The 22663-nt window shown below is 41.1% G+C and overlaps 1 protein-coding gene across 1 annotated transcript in view; it reads left to right on the top strand.

Moving 5' to 3' along the window:
* Positions 1–3310: 3310 nt before the first annotated feature.
* The window catches only part of atrnl1a (attractin-like 1a), a 380138-nt gene continuing 360785 nt past the window's right edge, over positions 3311–22663 (top strand). The window contains exon 1 of the mRNA XM_059359919.1: positions 3311–4136. Coding sequence (XP_059215902.1) covers positions 3892–4136 — 245 coding nt within the window. The 5' untranslated portion in view covers positions 3311–3891. The remainder of the gene's footprint in view (positions 4137–22663) is intronic.

Genomic DNA, 22663 nt, shown 5'->3' on the forward strand with positions numbered 1-22663 from the left:
TCTTTTTGTGACGTCACTTGATATTCTTCATAAAGCTCCTTCAGCGCTGAATTTCATCACTTTTTGCGACATCCTATTGGCTGTTCCACGATCGATTAATATGGGCTGCTCATATACTCTGCGATCGCGCACAGTGCCGGCTCATATAGTCTGGGTTGAGTTAGCGTTGACTAGACACACTGAGCTGAGTTAGTGGAACGGATTTAACCTGAAGTGTAAGTTGGTGTTACTTCTAACCAGGCTTTTTCAATGAAGCCGCAGTTTGTTTAGCTGCGTTGATGGAACACCCCCCTGACCCCTTATAAAGCTAATATGATTTGTGTTGGCAAACAATTAGCTTTTTACAAATCCAGCAGAGAGGAAGCAACAATGCATCCTACTCTGGGCTCTGTATGTATCAACCTGATGGATGTAGGTTGAATATTCACTGTCACTTTAGCTCTGATCCAGTCTCCAAGTATCTGGCTGTTTGGTGCTGTGCAGGTGGTGCACAATGTGTCCATTAGAGCTTGTTTGTTGGAAGCAGCTGTCTGCTGTCACTAGAAACAAGGTTGAGAAGAGCACTGAGACTGAACCACACAGTAAATGTACCGTAAAACCAAAACGATGAACAAAAAGAGGCCAATAATCTTCTCATACCTGCAGAGTTGGTGGTATTTCTCAGTGGGTTTAGTCACTTTTGTCGACCTCTTTCACAACAAACTTTTGATTGTTAATATAGAAAATAATAATTTGTGCAGCACTAAGTTCATGAAACATTATCCAAAACTCTAGCCAGTATTTAGCTATTTAAATGCACTTTCCATTCATTAAATCCCCAAATTCTCTTCTCCCAGCTTCCTGTCGATGTTTCGAAACCTCACTGTGAACACAGCTGTGTTGAGTTTCAAAACATCAACAGCGATGCGGCAGGAAATTTGGGGATTTGGAGCCCTATTGGGTAATGTAACAGAGTCATAAATTAGTGTCTTTAAGCAACTGGATTGAATAAGCTCAGTCAAGCAACAGTATATGTTCACCCTGACCTTGTGATACAGCAGGTCTCTGCTCCGATATGTGTCCGTCACAATCAGTATCTCTAATGCTGTGATTCTCTTCATCAGCCTGCAGCAGAGTAATATCTGTCCTCAGATGAGTCTATCTTTTGGTTTGTGGATTATCCTCTTCTGGCTGGCTGGATGTTTTTGCGAGCCCTCAGGGAACACAGATGCAAATCTTGGCTTTGTTTTCCAAAAGCACCGCTTGGCTCTGAAGAATATCTTTGTGTCTTTAAAGCCTTTTCGGAGTGAGATAAAGTTATAAATCAGGAAGACAGTTGGGGGAATTAGGCCTCTGCTGTGTCAGTCTGGTTTTAATGTTCCTGTCATATCTCTCTCTGAATCAGCTCGAATGCATCCAGGCAACAAGAAAGGACAGAAAAAAAGAGGTTTGTTTCTGATTTAAATACATTTTTTATTAACTGAAGTAATTATTGTCCATCTTCACTGAGCACTGATTGATCTCTACAACAATAGATAAACAGACCGGACACCAACAGTCACTGCAGGCATTCACACACTGCAAAAAAGGTGAGTCTAAAAACAAGATAAAAGAGTTGATTTCTTATTTTAAGCGTACAACATGCTTATTTCTAGATCTAAAAATCTTAATTTAAGAAATATTGTCAAGTTAAATTATTTGTCCATGCAGTAAGATAATTTCCCTCAGATTTAGTGTTTTTATCTTGTTTTTAGAGACACCTTTTTTGCAGTGCATATTTCACTGTTTCTGGCTGCTGATAGATAATATTTGAGCAAATTGTACAAGACATCGCTGTAATGGATTAAGTGAGGATACTGATATGTGATGCTGCCTCCAGATTGTCTCAGAGCAATTTTTATAGTTGAATTGTATTGTATTGTCAATGTATTAGCATTTTGCTGCAGTTTTATTTGCCACCACCATCCCCTGTGGTTAGCCTTCCTCATAACAACTGTGTGTGTGTGTGTGTGTGTGTGTGTGATTGTGTGTGTGTGTGTGTGTGTGTGTGTGTGTGTGTGTGTGCATGAGAGTAACTTTGTGTGAACGTGCAACATGTTTCTGTTGACCGGGTAGCTAAATTGGATTTTGACATTACTGTTGTACTTGCCCAGCCTTGAAGAACTAAATCTAGTGTTGGGATTTATCAGAATTTACTTGAGGATTTTAAGAGTTTCTTGAATAACCAGAAAATGGACCAAACTATGACTGGGAGAAATGGCATGCACATAGATTGCAAAAGTGCTCCAGACACTACAATCAGTACAGTCTGATTCTGTTGTCTGATTCCTCCTGGGAAAAATGCATACAATTTTGAATAAAAAAATGCATAAATTGTCATTGACATAGCGCAAATACAGTGAGAATGCATTTGTTTGCAGAAGAATGTTGATGTTGATTATTACCTCTTGTCTTTGAACAAGAATAACATCTATCTATCTATCTATCTATCTATATATATATATATATATATCTATGCTCCTGTTGCAGCCCTGTTTGATTTGGCTGCATAATAAAGACAAAAATCCTCCTTATATCTATCTATCTATTTTTAAAATCACTTCTCAAAACACATTTTTACAGACTTGCATTCATGTGATGTTGGTCTTTCTGACTTTTGTGGTATGTGTAAATGTATGTGTGTGTGTATATATATATATATATATATATATATGTGTGTGTGTGTGTGTGTGTGTGTGTGTGTGTGTGTAATTTTTTTTTTCTTCTTCATTATTGGTTTCTTATTCTTGCAGGAGTTTATCCATGCGTGTTCTGTCAAAGCACTTTGTGAAGGTATTATCTATCTATCTATCTATCTATCTATCTATCTATCTATCTATCTATCTATCTATCTATCTATCTATCTATCTACCTATCTATCTATCTATCTATCTATCTATCTATCTATCTATCTACCTATCTATCTATCTATCTATCTATCTACCTATCTATCTATCTATCTATCTATTCCTGTTGCAGCCCTGTTTGATTTGGCTACATAATAAAGACAAGAATCCTCCTTATTACTCCTTTTGTCAGTCTTGCACATCTGCTAAAAGCTTCAAGTGTAACCTGCCAATATAAAAGCCTAGTGACACCGTGCTGCAGACGAATGTCCCCGTCTTTGTCTCTGCATACTGTCCGTGCCTGCTCTCTGCCTTTGCCGTTTAAATGCCACTGCCCCTTTAACCGCGTGTCCGTACTGCTCATGCTCGGGGCTTTGTGCAGGAGTTTCCCCGTCACAAACCAGCTGTGGACCGGAGAGCGACAGCAGACAGAGCACACACACACAGAAACGGCGCTCCGGGAGAGCTGCGGCTGTCTGTCGCATCCTGTGATAACACACCCGGGCAGAGGGCACGTCTTTGTCTGGGAGCACGTCCAGCAGGACCGCAGCGCGCCGAGCACCGGAGCTCCGTGGCTTTTATCTGATCTCCGGGATTACAGTGTTTGACGTTGAGGCAGCACCATCCGGTCACAGTGTTGACATCGGAACCTTGACCACGGTGGAAGTTATCTGGAAGACTTGTGGGGACGCGCTGCAGAGCGCGTAACAGGGCTTTCTGTATTTGTGTTGCTGTGGACGGATGGGTCCGGTTGGAAATGCGTTTACGGTGTTTTTAAGGTCGGAACTGTTTCCATCAAAGTTTCATCTCTTTGTCCTGCCCCGCAGCTCTCCGCACAGCGCTCGGCATGTTCTGATAGCGCGTAATTACTGTTTTCCCGAGCCTTTTCCACTGGCGTCACAGGTAGGTTACTTTAGCCCACATCCACAGCACCGCTGATGACAACACATCACCTCACAGCGTAAAGGTGACAGTTGGTTTTCGGATTCGGGGCTGCAGCCTCTCACAAACACACTCTGCGTCCACCATGGATGATGTTGAAGGGATAAATCTATGCACCTGGACCAAGACGTCCAGAAGGAGCGCCCGGGACGTCTTGAAAACATACCTGGGAGTATTCGTGTTGCTTCATCTGGTGCTTCACACGGAAGCCTCCTCCGTGTCCAAATCCTGCGATAAAAACTGTTTTTCAGGGAAGTGCATGAACGGGAGCTGCGTGTGTGACCACGGATGGGTCGGGGATCAGTGCCAGCACTGCCAGGGAAGATTCAAGTAAGTTGGTCGCTGATATTAAATCTGCCACGTGCCTGCAGGAGTTCAAATCTGAGCTGTTCGGTTTCTGTTTCTATCACTGCTGTGTGTCGCTCCTGAATTTTTTTGTTTGTGGCAAATAACTGACTGACTGGATTTAGTGACTGCAGATGGTTAGACACATCTTTGTTGTAGTTAAAGTACATTTGGATGTTAGCTGGCTCTGTTTCCAGGTTGTATGAGGTGCAATTAATGCCACACAACAAAACAAAGATAAAGCTGATGTCCTGCAGTGCCATTTGCTGACTGATTTTATTTTACCTGCATAATGAATAAATAACAATAATATAAACCTCATATGAACCCACATATGTGGGCCATGCTTCCAACTGAGGACGTTGTAGATAAGTGCAGGTTCTACTGGTTCAATTTAATGAGTGCAAAACACTTTTCTAAATATGACAACATGTAATTTTAATGCCCAGACAGCAGATTGGTCACTGCAGTCTGCTGCTCAGAGTGACTGTCACTTCAGAGTCCTACACAGGCTTTAAAAGCCTGCTGCGACTGCTGTCTGGCAGTTGCTCTTTAAAAATAAATCAGGATTCAGAAATTGCATGACTGGTATCTTCCCTCTGATATTCCCTGAGTTATACATGACAACGGCGTTGAGCTGCCATCACCAGGTACAGGCTGAATATGGCTGCCATTCAGGAACTTCAGCAGAGGAGGACTGAGATAAATTCAAAGGAAAGTCAATGATGCAGTGGGCACCACAGACAATGTCCCCAATCTAATTAAGATGCTGTGTTTATTAGACAGTTGAGTTGTTCAGCAAAGAATTTAATCCAAAATAGAGACAGTTTCAGACACTATGAGCTTCACACCTGCTGTCAGAATGCTTGCTTTTATCATTTCCCCTATCAGACAGAAAGTACTGCCTCTGACACCCTTGGGTATCGTACGAATGGCATGAATATAAGGTTATACTTATTTTGTAGAAAGAAACATATGAAAAGTAGGGTTGTGAACGATAAACCGATGCGACTGGATATTCGGTTTAACAAGTGAGAGATGCGGCTGCGTCGGTAGCAGCCTCCTCAATCGATACAAATCAGCCATGAATTCCTAGATGAATCGGTTGTAGAGTCATGGATCGGGTATCGCCAGACGTGTAATCAGTTGGCGGCTTCACACACTTACAGTTGGTCAGCAAGGCCTCGGTCAGACTGCCAGCCAAAATCCGATTTTAGCCCATCCAGATTGGAACTGGATGGCTCTTCTGAAGTCTGAACAGTCACAAATCACATGAAATCCGATTTTTGCAGACCGGATCGAAACCACCTTCAGGAGGTAGTTTCAGATCACATTTGGACAGATGTGTCTCAGTCTGAACCGCTCCAAACACTCGCGGGCAGTGCGGAGACGAGGTGTCCACCGGCAGCCGCGCCCGACTCATGCGGGCCCGACGGGGGCGTCCATCCGCCCGGTTTCTCCATCATGTTTGTTGTTGTTGTCGCTGTTGCAATTATATGACGTCAGATGCTCTTCATTCTGAATGTCCCTTTACATTATATTATATTTTTATTATTATTAGCGTCTGTATATAGACGGTCCTGGTGATAAATTCATTATTGGATATCCCAGAACATGAATGTATCCACTGAACACCGGTCAATGTTTTATTAGGTTAGATAATTAAGGTGAAAACACACGATCTACCATATAGAGCGCCTCTGCTATCCATGCCAGATTCCTGTAAAGAAGATATATTTTTGGGGTACTTTGGTTTTCCTGTTAGAGTCTGAAAGATATATCCAGAGGCTCTACGATCACACAGGCAGTAAGCCTCCACACCAGGTCAAGGCAGTACCCATGTGGAGGTTTTTTATTTTGGTATTGATTCTTTTTTTTTAAAAGTTTTTATTTAAAAGTTTTTTTCTTTTCACGAAAACAAAACAATATATAATACTATATAAAATACAAAATAAATTAAAAATATTAAAAATACAAATATATATATATATATATATATATATAATATAAATATATACAGGAATCTCCCTCCTCCTCCCCTCCCCTCCTCCTCACTCTTTAATGTCTTTCAGCAAGACCTTTGCCCTCATCCTTAAAGGAACACTCCACCGTTTTTTCATATTAAAACATGTTATTCGGTCAAGTAAGACAAGTTGATACAGACCTCGTGCATCTCAATGCTTGCACTCAATCGCCCTGGCGCGCGGCGCCACTTGGCTAGCACTTAGCTTAGCCCAGAAGCGACCAAACTCCTCCACGTTTTCCCTATTTAAATACAGCTACACGAGTAGTAACACGCAGTAATATCATCACTCCTGAGGGGAGAAGATTTTTCAGGAGTGATGATATTACTGCGCCGAGTCGAAGTGCTCCCAAGTGCTATTCCGCCATACATTATAGTTATCCTTTTTATCCGCTTAGAAAAGCGCCACGTTTTATTTTGTGTCGCCATACTTGGTCGTTTAACTACTCGTGTAGCTGTATTTAAATAGGGAAAACGTGGAGGAGTTTGGTCGCTTCTAACTGTCCATCTGTTTGGATCCTAATGAATGAACTGGGCTAAGCTAAGTGCTAGCCAAGTGGCGCCGCGCACCAGGGCGATTGAGTGCACGCATTGAGACGCAAGAGGTCTGTATCAACTCGTCTTACTTGACTGAATAACATGTTTTAATATGAAAAAACGGTGGAGTGTTCCTTTAATTTTCTTTCTGCTGCTGCTTCTGCTGCTTTCGCGCCACCTGGTGACCCAGGACCATCCGGCCTGCCAGCCTGAGGACCTTTTTCAGCTCCCTTTGCACCTGGGTCAGTTCCCCCTTAGACAGCCGGCAGTGGTGGTGGTGGTGGTGGGGGGTCGAACAAGTACTCTACGAAGCAGAGCGCATGCCCGATGTACAGGGACACAGTGGAGGGAGCTAGGCTGAATTTTTTCAGCAAAACCGGGTATCTGTTGAAAGAGCAGGGTGGATTTAGTTTCTATCAGTCTTGTAATTACATTTCTCAGCTACTGCTTTCAGAGTTCAATACTTTAATTTTATCAGCTGAATATTGTCCAAGAACTCCCTCGTCTAGTAGCTCACGTCGCTCCAGCCGATCATCATAAATTTGATGAACGCCTTGGCCCGCGACGCCTTGGACGTGGCGTTTCACTCACATCCGGGTCTTCCTGCTGCTGCTTCTCCTCCTGTTCAAATGCAGTGGATAAGCTTCTTTTTGCTTTTGCTTGTTTTGGTTGCAGCCTCTGCTTGGGTGTGGAAGACAGAGTCAGAATAGAGGAACTGAAACCTGGGACAGAAACTTTTGTGAAAATTATTCTCTTCTTTCTTCCTCTCTCTTTTGATGATGAAGAGAGAATGATAAAGCATGTTTGCATTAAATGTGTAAGCACTGAAAAACAAACCAAACATAATTTCTAATTCTAGTATAGAATAATCCAGCTACTTTAGCTTATTGGGCTCTGAAACAGAGTCACCAATCCCAGTCACCAGTCAGCGCAATGTATACCCAAAAACCACACTCCTGAATGCCCAATTTCCAACTTTCCCTCAGCAATGATCAGTCTCACGTGGGATCAATTCCAGTCGAATCAGTCTGTAATAAAAGTATATCGTTTTTGAATCGTATCGTAACCTGTGTATCGAGATGCAAATCGAATCATTTATCACAGAGAGATGTGCAATCCTAATGAAAAGGTGGGCGTCCCATTATATTTGAGGAATGAGACGTATGTTTGTGACTTATAAATGATTTTCACACTTTTTAGTTCAAGAAAAGCAATAGCGTCAAAAGCTGAATCCATTTTGAATAGGTCAGGACAGACTTTTCATCAGGGTTTTTTAGATTTGGGTAGTATGAAACACTGCATCTTATAGGCTGGGGTGATGTGTGTGTGTGTTGATGTGTTTAAGCGCAGAGTTTATTATGTTTCACAAGCCTTCTTAGCTTTTTAGGCTAAGAAATAAATGAAATAAACTCACAGAATGTCAAGCATGTCAGTATTGTCACACATATTTTCCTATTTAACAGAAAAATACAACCTTCTGAATCAAGGTTTCTCTCTTTTATCATGCTAACATTAGCCAAGTGCCCAGCTGAGTATTAGATCACCCAGGTTACAGTGTGTGCTGCATTCAGGTGCAGTTCCATTGCTGGAGCTCTTGTGGCTGTTCTTTGGATGCAGACCATATATTAAAAGGGTAAAAATAAAAGTAACTGCAGATGTATCTATCTTATCACCCAACCCTACTGCATATCGCCCATTCGGATAAATATTTCTCACTCCCAGGCAGAATCAGCTCCCTTGTTTCCCCGTGGCATTAATCACCCCTCATACCCTCCAGGAAGGATGACATTACCTTTTCACAATCACCTACAGCCTTATCTGCACAAGTAAGGACGGGGAGATGGCAGGACTTCACTCTGCTACTTTCTCTCTGGAGGATTGCATCGATTTCTCAGTCAATGTGCTTGTTGTGAGAGCTGGTGAACAGAGAAACAACACGACAGGGACAAGCTTTTCTTCTCTTAGCTGCCTGGTGGCGACTTAGTGTCTATTATACCGGGTAGTACTCACACACACACACTGTGGTATTGTTTGCAGGAAAATTGTCTTGAGATGCATTAGCTCATTCTCAAACACAAGAAAGTAAAAAGTGCATGGAGAAAGAGATGGAGTGTTTCAAAGTTTGTCACTAGAGAGACCTTGAGGTAGCTGTTGGTGCACTTTTTTGCACAAATTTCTGAATGTGTGCTGGGCTAGCTAAATGTGGTATGTCCCAACCATTAACTGTATAATAACAGTGGAGTCACCTTGATGTCACCCATTGGTTTGTGAACCTGGTTTTGAAGTCTCTCATTCAGCATTTTGGCTTTCGCCATTGTGGTTTATGGCCGTCACTATATATTTTTTTTCCAACCAGTACATGTGCAGAACAGCAGGAGCCAGAATGATGCTACATCATTAGCTAGTGCTAGCTAGCTAGCTAGCTTGGTTAGCAAGGGACAATAGTTCTACAATGCTACAATGTCATTTAGCAGACTCTTTTATCCAAAGCGACTTTCACTTTAGAACACAAGAAAAGATTAATTCAATGAACAACACAAGAGTAAGTGCAGTGGGTTAAGTTTGAGTCGATTAGGATTAGGATTTTAGGATAAAAAAAAAAAAAAGTGTGAATATATATATAGGGGTGTGACAACATTAAACTCAACGACATTTCTCGTCGCGTTAAAAATCTGTCTCGCAAGATTTGTGAGCTAACCAAACTTCTATTTGTGACCTGTGGGGCAGTAAAAGGAAAAGAAGAAGAGGAGGAGAAGGAGGGGAAGCAGCAAACAGCCAGAATGACATTGCAGGGCTCATTAAGAAGAGTAAGAATGAATAGAAGCAGCACTGTCCTGCTAATAGGCTAACAGTTAGCTCTGTAGCAGTACAGTGTGTATGTGCTGCTACTGCAGGAGGTGTTCACTTCACAAGCACCGGACACTCTGTGCACAGTTAGCGATGCCGGTTAATTCAAGATCACTATGTTTATGATCAGCGTAGACTGTGCATAATTAGCCATGCTGGTTTGTTTATGATCAGCTGCTGATGTTGTGCACAGTTAGCGACGGCGGCCACAGTTGCTTCTCCTGTGTTTAATCCATCACTTATGTGATCACGGTCGAAACTGTCGCTTAGCGATTACGCGACAATTGAAAACCATACGTCACCTCCAGAGTTAAGAGTTGGGTCTTCAGTCTCTTAAAGATTGATAGGGACTCAGCAGATCGTATGGAGTTTGGAAGTTGGTTGCACCACTGGGGCACTACAGAGGAGAAGAGTCTGGTTTGAGACGTAGAGCCCTTCAGCGGTGGAGGAGCCAGACATCTTTCACTTGAAGAGCGTAGTGGCCGGGAGGGTTTGTGGACCTGAACATAGGAGTTCAGATATGTAGAAGCTTTGTCAGTTGCCGTTTTGTAGGCAAGAGACAAGGTTTTGAATTTAGTTCTTCTAAAATGAACAGCTGAATACAGAACGAGACATTTTTATGAAACTAAAATGTTCCAGGTGATTTTGATAAAGTGAAAACACACTGTGAAAGACAATGGTGCAATGTGGTATAGACCAATCAATCATATGGTATCCATGGTCTAAATTACCCTGCTTTATCTTCTGTTTTTACCTTAAATGGACCATCATTTACAAAATAATTTATATCAAAAACCAATTTTCAGTGCAACATGTTCTGATTTCCCCCTCCAAGTTGGCACCATGTCTGTTTGTTCATTGTCTTATTAGGTTTTTAAAGTGTTTACTTTTAATTCCCTACCATATATAACTAATTTCCCAGAGGAATTATTTGATTGTCTTCGCCACACTGTTTTAGCCACCTGTAGCTGTCTTTGTGTGCTTGGTTTTTGTCGGCTCGTCCCGCTCGTCCTGGCTGGTTTGGGCTCTTGCTGTGTATTCCCATGCACTCCATTTGGCTGTGGCCTAATTGCAGGCTGTTTATAATATCATTCATAATGCAGCTAATGCTAAAAAGATGCATGCAGCAGCAACATTGAGCTGGTCAGATGAATAGCCACAGACAACAGGCTCCCACTGTGGTTTGGTTTAACCTTGATGACATCAACAAGGTGAACAATACCTTTCCCACTGTAGCTCATAGTACAGCTCAAAGGTTTGGGAGATTGGAAATGTACAGATTCCCCTTTTACTTGCAAGGAAGACTGTTGTGTGAATGTGAGAAACACCATCTCAGCAGCAGAGGTGAGGGGGCTGGTAATACAGAAAGGAAAGGGGGATTTGTTTTCTTAGGCTACGTTTACATGATGACGGTCTGAAAAGAAGACGCAAAAGTGGCGTCGCGTCTTCACTCTTTATTCCGTGTTTAGACGAGCGTTTTCAGGAGGAAAGCTGCTGCATACGGTGACGCTAAAGTGTGTGAATGTGATTGGGTATGCATGCCAGGCGGCATCACTTAAAGTGATAAGAGCATCTTTGGGCATGTGGAAGTTTTCATGCCACGCATTTTCATCAGCTACTCCTTCCACAAAGTTCTCCACCATCCACTAGATCTCCCAGGTCTCGTCCAAAGCCGTCTGGCTCGCCTCCCACCAATTGGTGCATCCTAATAATACTATCTGTACATATCCTGTACATTTGGTGGAAAGACTCCTGTAAGTTTATTAGAGCTGCCAGAGCAGCTTGAAGGTCCCACGCATGGAAATAATCCCACATGTTTGTTTATTTCCCTGTACTGGAGCATGTATGTGACGTAAACGCGTACGTGACGTGAGCAGATCTGAGCAGAGTTTTGCGTCTTGTCAGTGTAGACGGACACGCTACGGCGGAGCGGATTACAGTTTTACACTCTGGAGGGTGGTTTCAGATTTTTGCGTTTTTAAGCCCCAAAAACGCAGTCACCGTCTAAACTAAAAGCACTTGCCATAAAATATTTTTATTTTTACATAATTATTACACTTTGAAGTCAGGAATGTTTGAGATGCTGACCAGTCATTTTAGTATCTCAGCATTGTCACTTAATTCACCATATCTGATTCAGACTGTGTGTGTGTGTGTGTGCGTGTGTGCGTGTGTGGCCTGTTTTTGTGCGTGTTGTATATGTGTGAACAAACAAGACGTTATCTGGTCTGAACAAAGAAAGCAAGAACAGCAGAGAACAAACAAAGAGAAAGGGAGAGTGCCATCAGACAACAGAGGGTGAGACTGCAGACCAATAAAATTACACAGAGCACCAATACCTTAAATCAATAGACAAACACAATCCACTCCCTATTTCTCCTTTATTGGATCTGTGTGTGTGTGTGTGTGTGTGTGTGTGTGTGTGTGTGTGTGTGTGTCCTGACCATCCCAGCTGCAATCCAGTGTCCACTGAGGCTTTAGTATTGAGTATTTTCAGGGCACAGCAGTGATATTGAAGCGCAGGTCCTTTTCTCCGCTACGCTGCTCTCCAGTCTGTCCTCACTATAGATACAGCTGATGAAGCCACAAGTACATTGAAGCCTTTAGATAACACACATATTTCCAGTGTGTTTGTAGCAGTGTTTTCTACAATTGTTGTTGACGTGGATATTTGTCTTGTTCACAAGCACCAAAACAACCTCCAGGAGATGTTTTTCAGATGGATTACCGGATGATTTACAGTAAACCAAAAGCTTATTACAAAGGCATGCTTTCATGAAAGAAATAGGACAGAATACTACAGATTGAACTGTGTGACCTTCTGCAAGGAGGATTTGCCCCTACTTTCCTATGTTTATTGGATGATAACCACTGGTAAATTCCCATTCAGTTGCGAGTTAACATCCAGATCAGGTGGGGAAACAGAAGATGGAGCATCTTTAGCTTAGACACATTTCCCAGTGAAACAGAATATTTGAGCTGTGTACAGGAATACAAAGGAATTTCAACCAGATCGTTGCTAAAAAAGGGGGGTGCGGTTTTGCTCCGTCCTCTGCCCGGTGTCAGTTTCCACTGGGCGAGGAACGGCAGCCTAGCAAGCCAGCCGTATACACACGAGATAATGAGAACACGCAATAATCCTGAACATACGGGAGACTGCGAGATCCCGTGATAAACTGTGTGTATAACGTAAACAACAACGAACAGCATGTCCGACGTGCAAAATGTTGATCTGACCACCTATCCTTATAAAAAGAATGTGTTTTGTCATAAATAATTGTATGCTGTTCCACTTCAACAATCAGTCTCTCGTCCGTGTCGCTGACCCTCTGAGACCCTTTGATTGATTGATTGATTGATTAACTGGTGCCCCGGGTCAAGATGTAATGTTGATGTGAAGTAGTTTTAGACTGAAAATGCGTATTGTGTTTTATTTTTAAAGGGGGCGGAAATGTATTAGCAACGATGTCCGCGGCGCAGCCTTTCCACGGCTGGTGTAAATCAGGCTTGATGCTAACACCTTTTTTTCAGCAGGATAATCTTCACAGATGAACACCACTTTTATCATGTTTGAAGCGTTATTGCAGCCGACAGAAGTAAAAAGCTTACGTTATGCTACAGAGAACTACATTACGGTCATATGACTTGAACGTCACTACGGTTAGCTTCAGACGCTCTCCGACAAGCTAACCAGCCGTTACATAAATTTACAATCTTGCAAGAGCTCTGAAAAACACGACTAGAGGCTATAGGGTGGACTAGTGAGAGAGTTCCTGTTTCTGTCTGGCTAGATGACGTTGAATGTTACCAACAACCACTGTAGTCTCATTTAGCCACTTGTTAGCAGTCGCATTAAGTACATTCAAAAAAAAACCCTGTACTATTGGGGATATATACTAACGTGTTTTATGTTGTGTGTTAACCACCGACCTTATTTCAGGCATCTAACCAAAAATGCATTCAAAATCATTAAGTTTGAGAGGAGAGACCCCATGGCACTAACTTAATACTAACTTACTTCTGGAATTGAAGGACTTTAAGGACTCATTCCAGTGGCGCCCTGTGTGGAGCTACTGTGGAGGGCTGTTGTCTCATCTGTCGGTAGATCAGCATTAAGACGAGAGAGAGGTGACACACAAACTTTGTCATCTTTCAACCAGCTCTGTGCTACCAGTCCCTTCATGCAGCCAGCACCCAGAGCTCATCCAAAAGTCATCTTTCAGTTAAGATGTTATTTTCCACTTTTATCCAAACACACTTCTCCTCCTCTCTCTCCCTCTCTCTCCATATTCCATTGTTCACAACTACCATCATGACTATGACCACAAGCAATGACGCGCAGTTTCTTTGGCCATCTTTGAAAGTCTCATTTGACTGGATTAATATTTGTAAATGCACCTCAGTGCAGGATGAGTCATCAAACATTTAAAACAGTTTTCCAGGAAAAGACTTTAGTGTTAAAATAGTCTCATGTATATCAAGAGATGAATGACAGAGGGACATGGAGTTTAAACTCAGGAAAATGCATTTTTCATTTCACTGGGACTTTAAAATATTGAGGAAAGGATTTCAGGTAAGAATAGTTTGTGGCTTCACACATTCACAAGTCTTTTCAAGTCAAGTGCTTGCTCTCGACTGCGGCAGTGAAGCAGCACTTTCAGGTGGAAGCTTTTCATCAGACTAAATGGGTTACCTGTTTATCCTTGATTAACCTCGCGGTGAAGTGGAGGCTGTGAAACACTCGTGGACCGATGCGACCGTGTGCCTGGCAGTTCCAACATCAAACTGTCTAATGCGGCACATCAAAGTGAATCTATTTGCCTAAGGTTTTCCTGCTATGAAGCGCTGCATTAATCTCACTTTGTCTCTTGCATGCTAAGTGCAGGCAGCCAGAAACACTGGAGGCCACGGTGAAATGAACTCACACTGATCAAACATTTTGAGACATTATCTCCCAGCAGAGATGCAGCAGGAGGTTCTGGAAGAGGATGTTGATGCGCTAATTGATAGATAAAATAAAATAAAAAATCTGTGCTCTCTGGTTGCTGACTCGCTGTTGAAACGCTCAAGCAACAATGGAGGTTTTTGCCTCTCAGACAGCTGGAGCCAAGTAAGCTGTATTTATCACACTGGAGCCTGATAAATGGACTGAGGCGACTCAGAGTTCAGACAACACTCTGCCGGATGGGATTTAAAAATGCACCACCTCTTCAAGTCCTTTGGAAGAGTTGCATTACTGGCATGCCAATGATACTCTCATCATTACATGTTCATTCCTCAAAAATAAATAAAGAAATACTATTTTTATTCCCAAAATGGGATTATATTTTTGGATTAAACCCCCCCCACTACAAGTCTGATTTAATCTGTCTACTAATACTGTGAGCGCAGTTTAGATGTTATGGTGGCACCGAAATCCTATTATATGACGTTGGAGCCCATTATGGTTCCCCTTCAGCTCCCTACATGACTATTGTGAGTGGCAGAAGAATGAATGTCAGGAGGAATTTCCCCTGTTGGAGCAGGACTTTGTACCAGCAACTTTCTGGTAAACTCTTATTGGACTGCAGTGATGCTTAGTGGTTGGTGGCTATGATTTAATAGTATTTTACTGGATCAGAATCCAGAATTTAATTTGAAATACAATACTTCAGAACCAAGTGGTTAATCAAAATTGCCTGCTTCACATTCATCTTTACTGGGTTTTTATAAATGCTTCAACTCAGTGTGTTGCTTCAAATTCATTGACATTGTAGCTGATTCTCGGACTTGTTATTCCAGACCCGTCAACCAGATCTCCAACCTCAACGACAGAATAGACCGTTTGTCAATGCCACCCATAATGACACATATGATTTGTACGTATCACACACATCATTATACATACACAGTTCAGTAGGAAAGGTTTCGATGCCGATTTGGTGAATTTATGCTACAAAACCACTGACCTAGGTTTAGGGCTAAAACTTCCTGGTTAGGCGTTATAAAAGACAGTTTAAACATTAAATTAATGTACGTAAATGACAGAAGTGAAGTAGTTACCAAGGTGACGTGACTACTGTAAGAAAACAGTGTGATTCCCAAACCGTGAGCCACAGAACTTATGTAAAAAGTAATCTGTGACGTGGTGTTGTTCTGTGTCACGTCTGCCAACTCATCCAGGTTGTACAGATAGCTGGGAATGATGGAAACTAGCGGGCAAGACAAGAGGATACTGATGCAATGAAATATGACATGACCACTGACTGATGCACACTAGCATGATGCTAATCCAGTCATCACTGCAACATATGTTTGCAGTGGACAAGAGGTATTTTTTAATCATCACAATTACTACCTTAAAGAAAAATAAATGTAAAATAAGTTGTTTTAATGAGCCATTCGCAGGTTCACTGTACTGGCCGTGTGTACTTAGACTTGCATGGCTTAATCTTTGAGACAAGCAAATGCTACTGGCAGGATCAACCAGTTTTCTTTAACCATGTAAAACTTGGATACATAACACAAAACAAATAACTAACTGTTAACAATAAAGTCTGTGGAATAACCAGAGTAACTGGGTAACTGTTTCTGGGAAAAAAAAGAATGATTTTTTTAATGTAACTATTTTATGGAATCTTTTGGCTTTGACCGCCACAAAAGATTCCATTCAACTCCATTGTTTTGGGAGAAGGCCGCATTTTAGTAAAATATAATGCATCTAGATAATTTTCTTTTCTTCAAGATTATTTTAATGTTAGAACCAGCAGCATCATGAAAGCGTATCCTTCAATTCTTCGGCCCAGAATATTTTATAGATTTATTTTTAATTCTGGGGGGAGCTGGCAACATTTTCTGGGGTGCTTTTATGGTTTGATTAAGGGGACAGTAAATTACAAAAGGAAGAAGCTTAAAGCAACAGGCAACACAGGTTCCTGGTTAGTTTTTCATGAAACCCCAAGAAAACTGGGGTGGCGTCATGACATTCTAATGTAGCTGAGTGGAAATTCATGAAGACATAATATAGCACTCCTTTTGATGTGATGCAGACATTTGTACAGCAATACTTCTCAGAGAGATTCAGTGAGACAAAACAGGTGGGTGAAAGTCCACCATTTATTCTGTTGGATTCTGGACTGATTTGTTCATAGAACTCCTTCAAATAATCAAATGAACTGGTTGGTCGCTGTGTTGAATTAAGTCAGAACTAAATCTCATCCCAAACCCAAACCATGAAGGGGGATGCTACAGGAAGCATAGCTATAGCACGCTATTTCTCTATTTGTCATTAACTCTTACGACGGTGAAAGTTCACGTGTCACATAACATGAATTGGTGCCCATAATAAGTAGAATGGGTTTAGTGGGTGGGATGATCTGGGGAGCAATTGTATTAAATATATGCTTTGGTGCAAGTCAGCACTGGAAGATAAGCTGTCCACTCTGCAAAACACCATAAATGTTCAATGGCAGTGGTTTTCTTTTGTTGTTTTAACGTATCTGTCCATAAAAACCACAGTATGGTTAAGGTCAGAGAAAGACCATGATTAGGGTTAAAAGGCAAATGTTGATCCGTCACAAGAAGTGAACTGTGGTCCATTCAGCCCTCCAACCTCCACACCCTGACTTTCCTTCTCATTACATACAGGGCAAACTTCTTGGCACTAAACGCTGGCTTTAAAAATTATGAGGCGTGGAATCGTCCAATTTATTCCAATAATTCATAGAGGCTAAAATAAGACGGTGGCGTACCCTGGATGTGTGGACGCACTGAGGTGTGTCGCCCTTCACCTTCATGTCCTGTTTGTAAAGTTGTTGTTTTTTGCTGCTTACTTTGATTTAATGTTCAACTGTTTTCTTGTCTTTTGGCTCTTAACATCTTGCAAGAATTTTACCACTACAGAATGCTGATGTGCCGTTTTTGTGAGAAGAATTACATTTTTTTTTTCAAGCTTTTTATACTCAGACGTCTAAAATATCCAGTGCAGGAGAAATGAGTCCACTCATGGGGCCGAAATATTGTGACAAACTGAACGGTGTTAGTTTGTGGGAAACAGAGGCAAGGAGTCATGTTGATGTCTTCAGAGTAGATGTAGTTATACATATGTTCCTCTATGTTTATAGTAAAGGATGGTTACATACTGTATAAGTATACATACTAACAGACACAAAATTATCAAAATATCAACTCATTCCTGAAGATAAAGAGAAGAAAAGCCATTTAAGGATAAAACAAGCACATGAGTGTTATAGTGAGCGACAGGCTGAGTGGAGACAGAATAGAGTGCTTTTCTGACATCAGAGTCATCATCTGCGGACACAGGCTTCAAACCGTGTGTGTGTGTGTGTGTGTGTGTGTGTGTGTGTGTGTGTGTGTGTGTGTGTGTGTGTGTGATTATGTGTGTTTAAGCCTCAGGCAGTGTGCAGTGATGATGACACAGCTCGTGAACTGAAGTTGCCACCGCACTGTGCTGAGTTGTAGGGTGTGCTTGTGTTTTTCTGTGTGTTTGTGTGTGTGTGTGTGTGTGTGTGTGTGTCTGTGAGAAAGCATGTGAGTGTTTGAGAGGGAGGAGCATCGGAGGGCCATCTGTCCAGTGTGTTAATCCTGCTATGATGAGAGCGAAAGCAAGGGCAAAACACACACACACACACACACACACACACACACACACAGTTGGATTGGTGTGTGTATTACATGAATCATAACCCCCTGTGTTCTTCCCTGAGGCTGTGGTGGTTTCAGAGAGACATACTGTGTTTGAAATCGCATACTATCCATACTCAGTGTGACATAAAATTGAGCGTGTAGTGACTTCTAACTGCATAGTATTTGGATTTTGTGTACACATGAAATGTGTGCATGTACATTAGATTAGTGAGAATTCTGAGTTTGAGCTTACTGGATGAACTCAACTGCCCCAAAATGCACTGACGCTTTTCAGACTTTTTTGTGCAGTGTTGGACTGTGAGGCAGACAGCTTACAACCCTGATTTTACAATAGTTGTAACGCTGTGACTGTAGGGGTGGGTGATATGGCCCTAAAAGATTATCACGATATTTATGTTTTTGTGATAACGATATTCTTCACGATATTAAAAACTACTGAAAATATATAGAGAAAATGATAAATCTAAATGTAATGTAAATTGAAAATCTCAAATGTTGCCAAATACAAAACATTTACTCTTGACTCTTGAGTAGTAGCAAATAATGAAAATAACCTTCTAGGGGGCCGTGGGCCCCTTCGGGAGACATGTTTTTACGTCATTTTGTCTTCTCATTTTGAGTCTTTTTTGGTCATGTTGTGTCTTTTTTAGTCCTTTAGTCCAACATAAAATGTGATTTTGAATCTTTCTTTTAACTTTCAAAACACAATCATGCTCAATAAAGAATTGTAAATGTTGCAAATGTGAACAAAGGTTGCAAATATAACATATAAGAGGGTTAGATCCAGTTCTATAATTTAATAATAAATATATTTGAGCTTGTCTATATATATGTGTGTGTATATGTATATATATATATATATATAGAGAGAGAGAGAGAGAGAGAGAGAGAGAGAGAGAGAGAGAGAATAACCTTTACTGCTCCTGCATCAATACTTTAAACCCACAACCAGCCTGTACATTAAATCTCTGTCTCATAATGATGATGTCACAACCTCTCTGTCATGGCCAGTACAGCCTCGGTGGATCAATAGTCATTTGGCCGTGTGTGTACAATCTAAACGAGCCATCCGACACACACACCGTTTAGCTCCTTTGTCTGCTGTGCAGTAATCAGATTAGTGTTTGTGGTAAAGTCAAGTGTCCCTCCATCACCGGCTAATTAGACAAGTGTTGACGTAAAGCGTCTTCCATTAGAGAATAACAGTAGAAAACAGTGCTTCTTGTTTAAGTCCCTGTGTGTGTCCATATTGGGATGCATGATATATGGCTGAATATCAGCTTTATTTTTCAAACATTACATTTTCTGTATAACTGGACAATAACATACGTTTCTATATAGGAAGTCCTGAATGTGAATGTGAGTCTCAGGGATATTTTAAACAGATTGTGATCAGTTCTTACAGTTGGATCACAGGGGGGTTGTTTTGTGCTTATCTACTACTTTCACATTCTTGCAATGCATGAGATGATTGCTTAATTTAATAATTGATTATTGATTCAATAACTGTGTCACAGTTCCATATATGAATGTAGATTCCTATGTTGTTATAACAGGAAGTTATACAAGTGTGCACCTTGTGCCACATGTAAATAAACCTGACATTTTTGAAGCCAGCTGCCGGTTTTGTTGCAGCTCCTTCATTACCTGCACAAATCAAGCAAAAATACTCTGTATAGATACCGAAAAAACAAACATACTATATAAAAAATGTTGATATAGTTCAGTTCAGTTCAGTTCAGTCAATTTTATTGTCAAGTATGCCCCATAAAAACATGACACAGATGAAATTGCTGTCCTCTCGGACCCACGGTGCAAAATATAGCATCGATATAATCACTCATTGAGGAAGCAATTGGGTAGCAATTTGTCGATCACATGGCAGTCTCACCCGTTTATCACCTATTTTACTCTAAGTGGGAACATAATTTACAAAATGAACATCATGCTATATTGAAGAAGGCTTTAAACTACTGTTTAAGACCATAAACTCATTATGAGAGTGTTTGCTAGGATTATAAATCAAGTGAGAAGTAGGGTCATTTTCTCAGACTTTTTGCAGCCGGTAGAGTCGCCCCCTGCTGCTCATTAGAAAGAATGCAGGTCTAAGGCACTTTGCATTTGCTACTTATCCAGTGTAAACTAGAAGTTCACCACTTGGTTAAAGAAAGCTGGGTCATGTGCAACCATAATTGTGATCGAGTCAATACCAGTGGATCAGAGTGGACTTTAATCAAATCCAATCATGTTGTTTGCAGCAGACGGGGAGTATGAATTGTGAAGTGAAAGGAAATTGCTGCTTTTTACAGCCACAAGTCAAGCAACAAACTGCTGCAGGTGTGTTTGGTCTCTTTCTATTAGTGTTTCTTCAGATTGCCCATATTTTTGCTCTATAATTACCATCTGGACAATTATGAGCTCAGTCCAATCCAATCAGGACTCTTTTTTGGAAGCTTAATTAATGCAAGTTTAGGTTTTCCACAGGCCTGTTTGGGACCGGCTCCAAAAAGTTTGACGACCTCTAATTTGAAAACACTGCATACTGAAAACCTGCTAAGAATGAGTACATAGCTGCACACCTGTGTGCAACCAGCCAATTCAACTTGTAAACCCTCGCACTGATCCGTAACAAGCTCCTGCCAGTGTCTGTCACACTACACCTCTTGTGGCTACCTCACAACAAAAGCATTACAGAAGTTTCTTTGCCAGAAGGCTTTTATTGTGGCAATCAAACACAGGAGGTATTGAGTTTGTATTAAAAGTTTGTGTGTGTGCTTTAATCCAACCATGAGGGAGTTTTTTTCAACAGCAACCACAGAAACAAATGAGCAGTTCCTTCATGATCCTTGTCCTTGTCTTCGTGTGTGTGTGTGTGTGTGTGTGTGTGTGTGTGTGGTCAGGTTTGGATTCCTGACAGTGTGTAGATGATCCTCTAGATCTCTGCTAAGGCCGGAGTTATTTTCCTGGCGGGGAGCATCTCTGTGGATTCAGACCTTCCTCTCTGTTTCTTTCACTCGTTCTCTTCTCATCTCTTCATCTGTACGCGCCCCATGTCTCTGTCACACACAAACACACAAACACACACATGCTTTTCCTACGATCCACCCAGAGAGACGTATTCCCTTGTCCTCTTCCAAACTGTGTTTTCTCACAACTGATTTCATCAGTAAAGCATGTGCTGGCTCTGCCTTCCTGTGTGCCTGTGTGTTTCTTTGTGTGTGTGTGTGTGTGTCTACACGTGGTGGGTGGGTGTGTTTACAGCGAGTGCAGGGCCTGGATTATTTGTGTTCATGTCTGGTTGTTTGCCCATGTTCAGTCCTCTTTGATTTTCTCTTTCTTTTTTTCTGTTGTTGCCTCTGACGTGATGCTCACACTTGGCATGCATGGAGCGTGTGTGTGTGTGTGTGTGTGTGTGAGGAGAATGTGATAGAAAGTCATAAACAGATATGCATGTATCTGGTGAATACACACACTGTGCCTGCGGCTGCACAGTCATTTTGTCATGTCCTGTCACTTTCTGCCAGGTGGCGTGGTCAGAGCCTCATGTTGGTTACAGCTGTGCTCACAATCACCTGAGGCTGTTTTTGTGCTTGGCAGATTTTTTTACACCGTTTTTTTTTCAGCACACGGAAAGAAACCACAAGATAAGAGCAGCACCTATTCTTATTTAATAACTTTAAGAAATATGTCCTCTGATTTTGGCCAATTCCACTTTTCTTTCTTTCTTTCTTTCTTTCTTTCTTTCTTTCTTTCTTTCTTTCTTTCTTTCTTTCTTTCTTTCTTTCTAAGAACTAACTGACAACATACACAAACATTTTTGTCACTTTTCCTTCTTTTTCATGTTTACACATAGCTTTTTCTAAATATATTTTCATACACATTATTGTAAATATTCTACATCTATTGGTGAGCTCCTAAGACATTTAATTTCAAATGGCAGACTACGTTGTCTCTTTACAAATGTTGCTCATGGCTTTGCGAGCCTACATCGGCATCCACAGAGAAGAGCCGCATGTCAGAGTTGAACCAGCAACCCTCTTGCTGTCAGGCAAGAGTGCTAACCACTACACCACCGTGTAGCCCACCAATTTATTCATTTTTTTTTACTAAATTACAAGGCCAGCCTTTTTCTGTTTTTGTATTCTTGCATTTTTAAAAAAAAATGCATTTTATTTTACAGAAACATCATGTTACAAGGCCAGAGTTTGTATTTTACATTTTTTTTAATTATTTTTTTTTTTACAGAAACGTAACTTTACAAGCCCATTGTTTTATTGTATTTATATATATATGCACTTACACACTCACTAATATCTAAGTCTTCAACTGAGGAGCAGACACTTTAAATGCCAACTTTAACACTTCTCGAACATTTTTTCTATTTCATACTTAATAATTAAACTGAAAACATAAAAAAACAAGTCATTTGAGTATTCATGTCTCAAGTCTAGTCAAATCC

Source organism: Centropristis striata, chromosome 20 (assembly GCF_030273125.1).
Source record: "Centropristis striata isolate RG_2023a ecotype Rhode Island chromosome 20, C.striata_1.0, whole genome shotgun sequence".
NCBI classification, from domain to species: Eukaryota; Metazoa; Chordata; class Actinopteri; order Perciformes; family Serranidae; genus Centropristis; species Centropristis striata.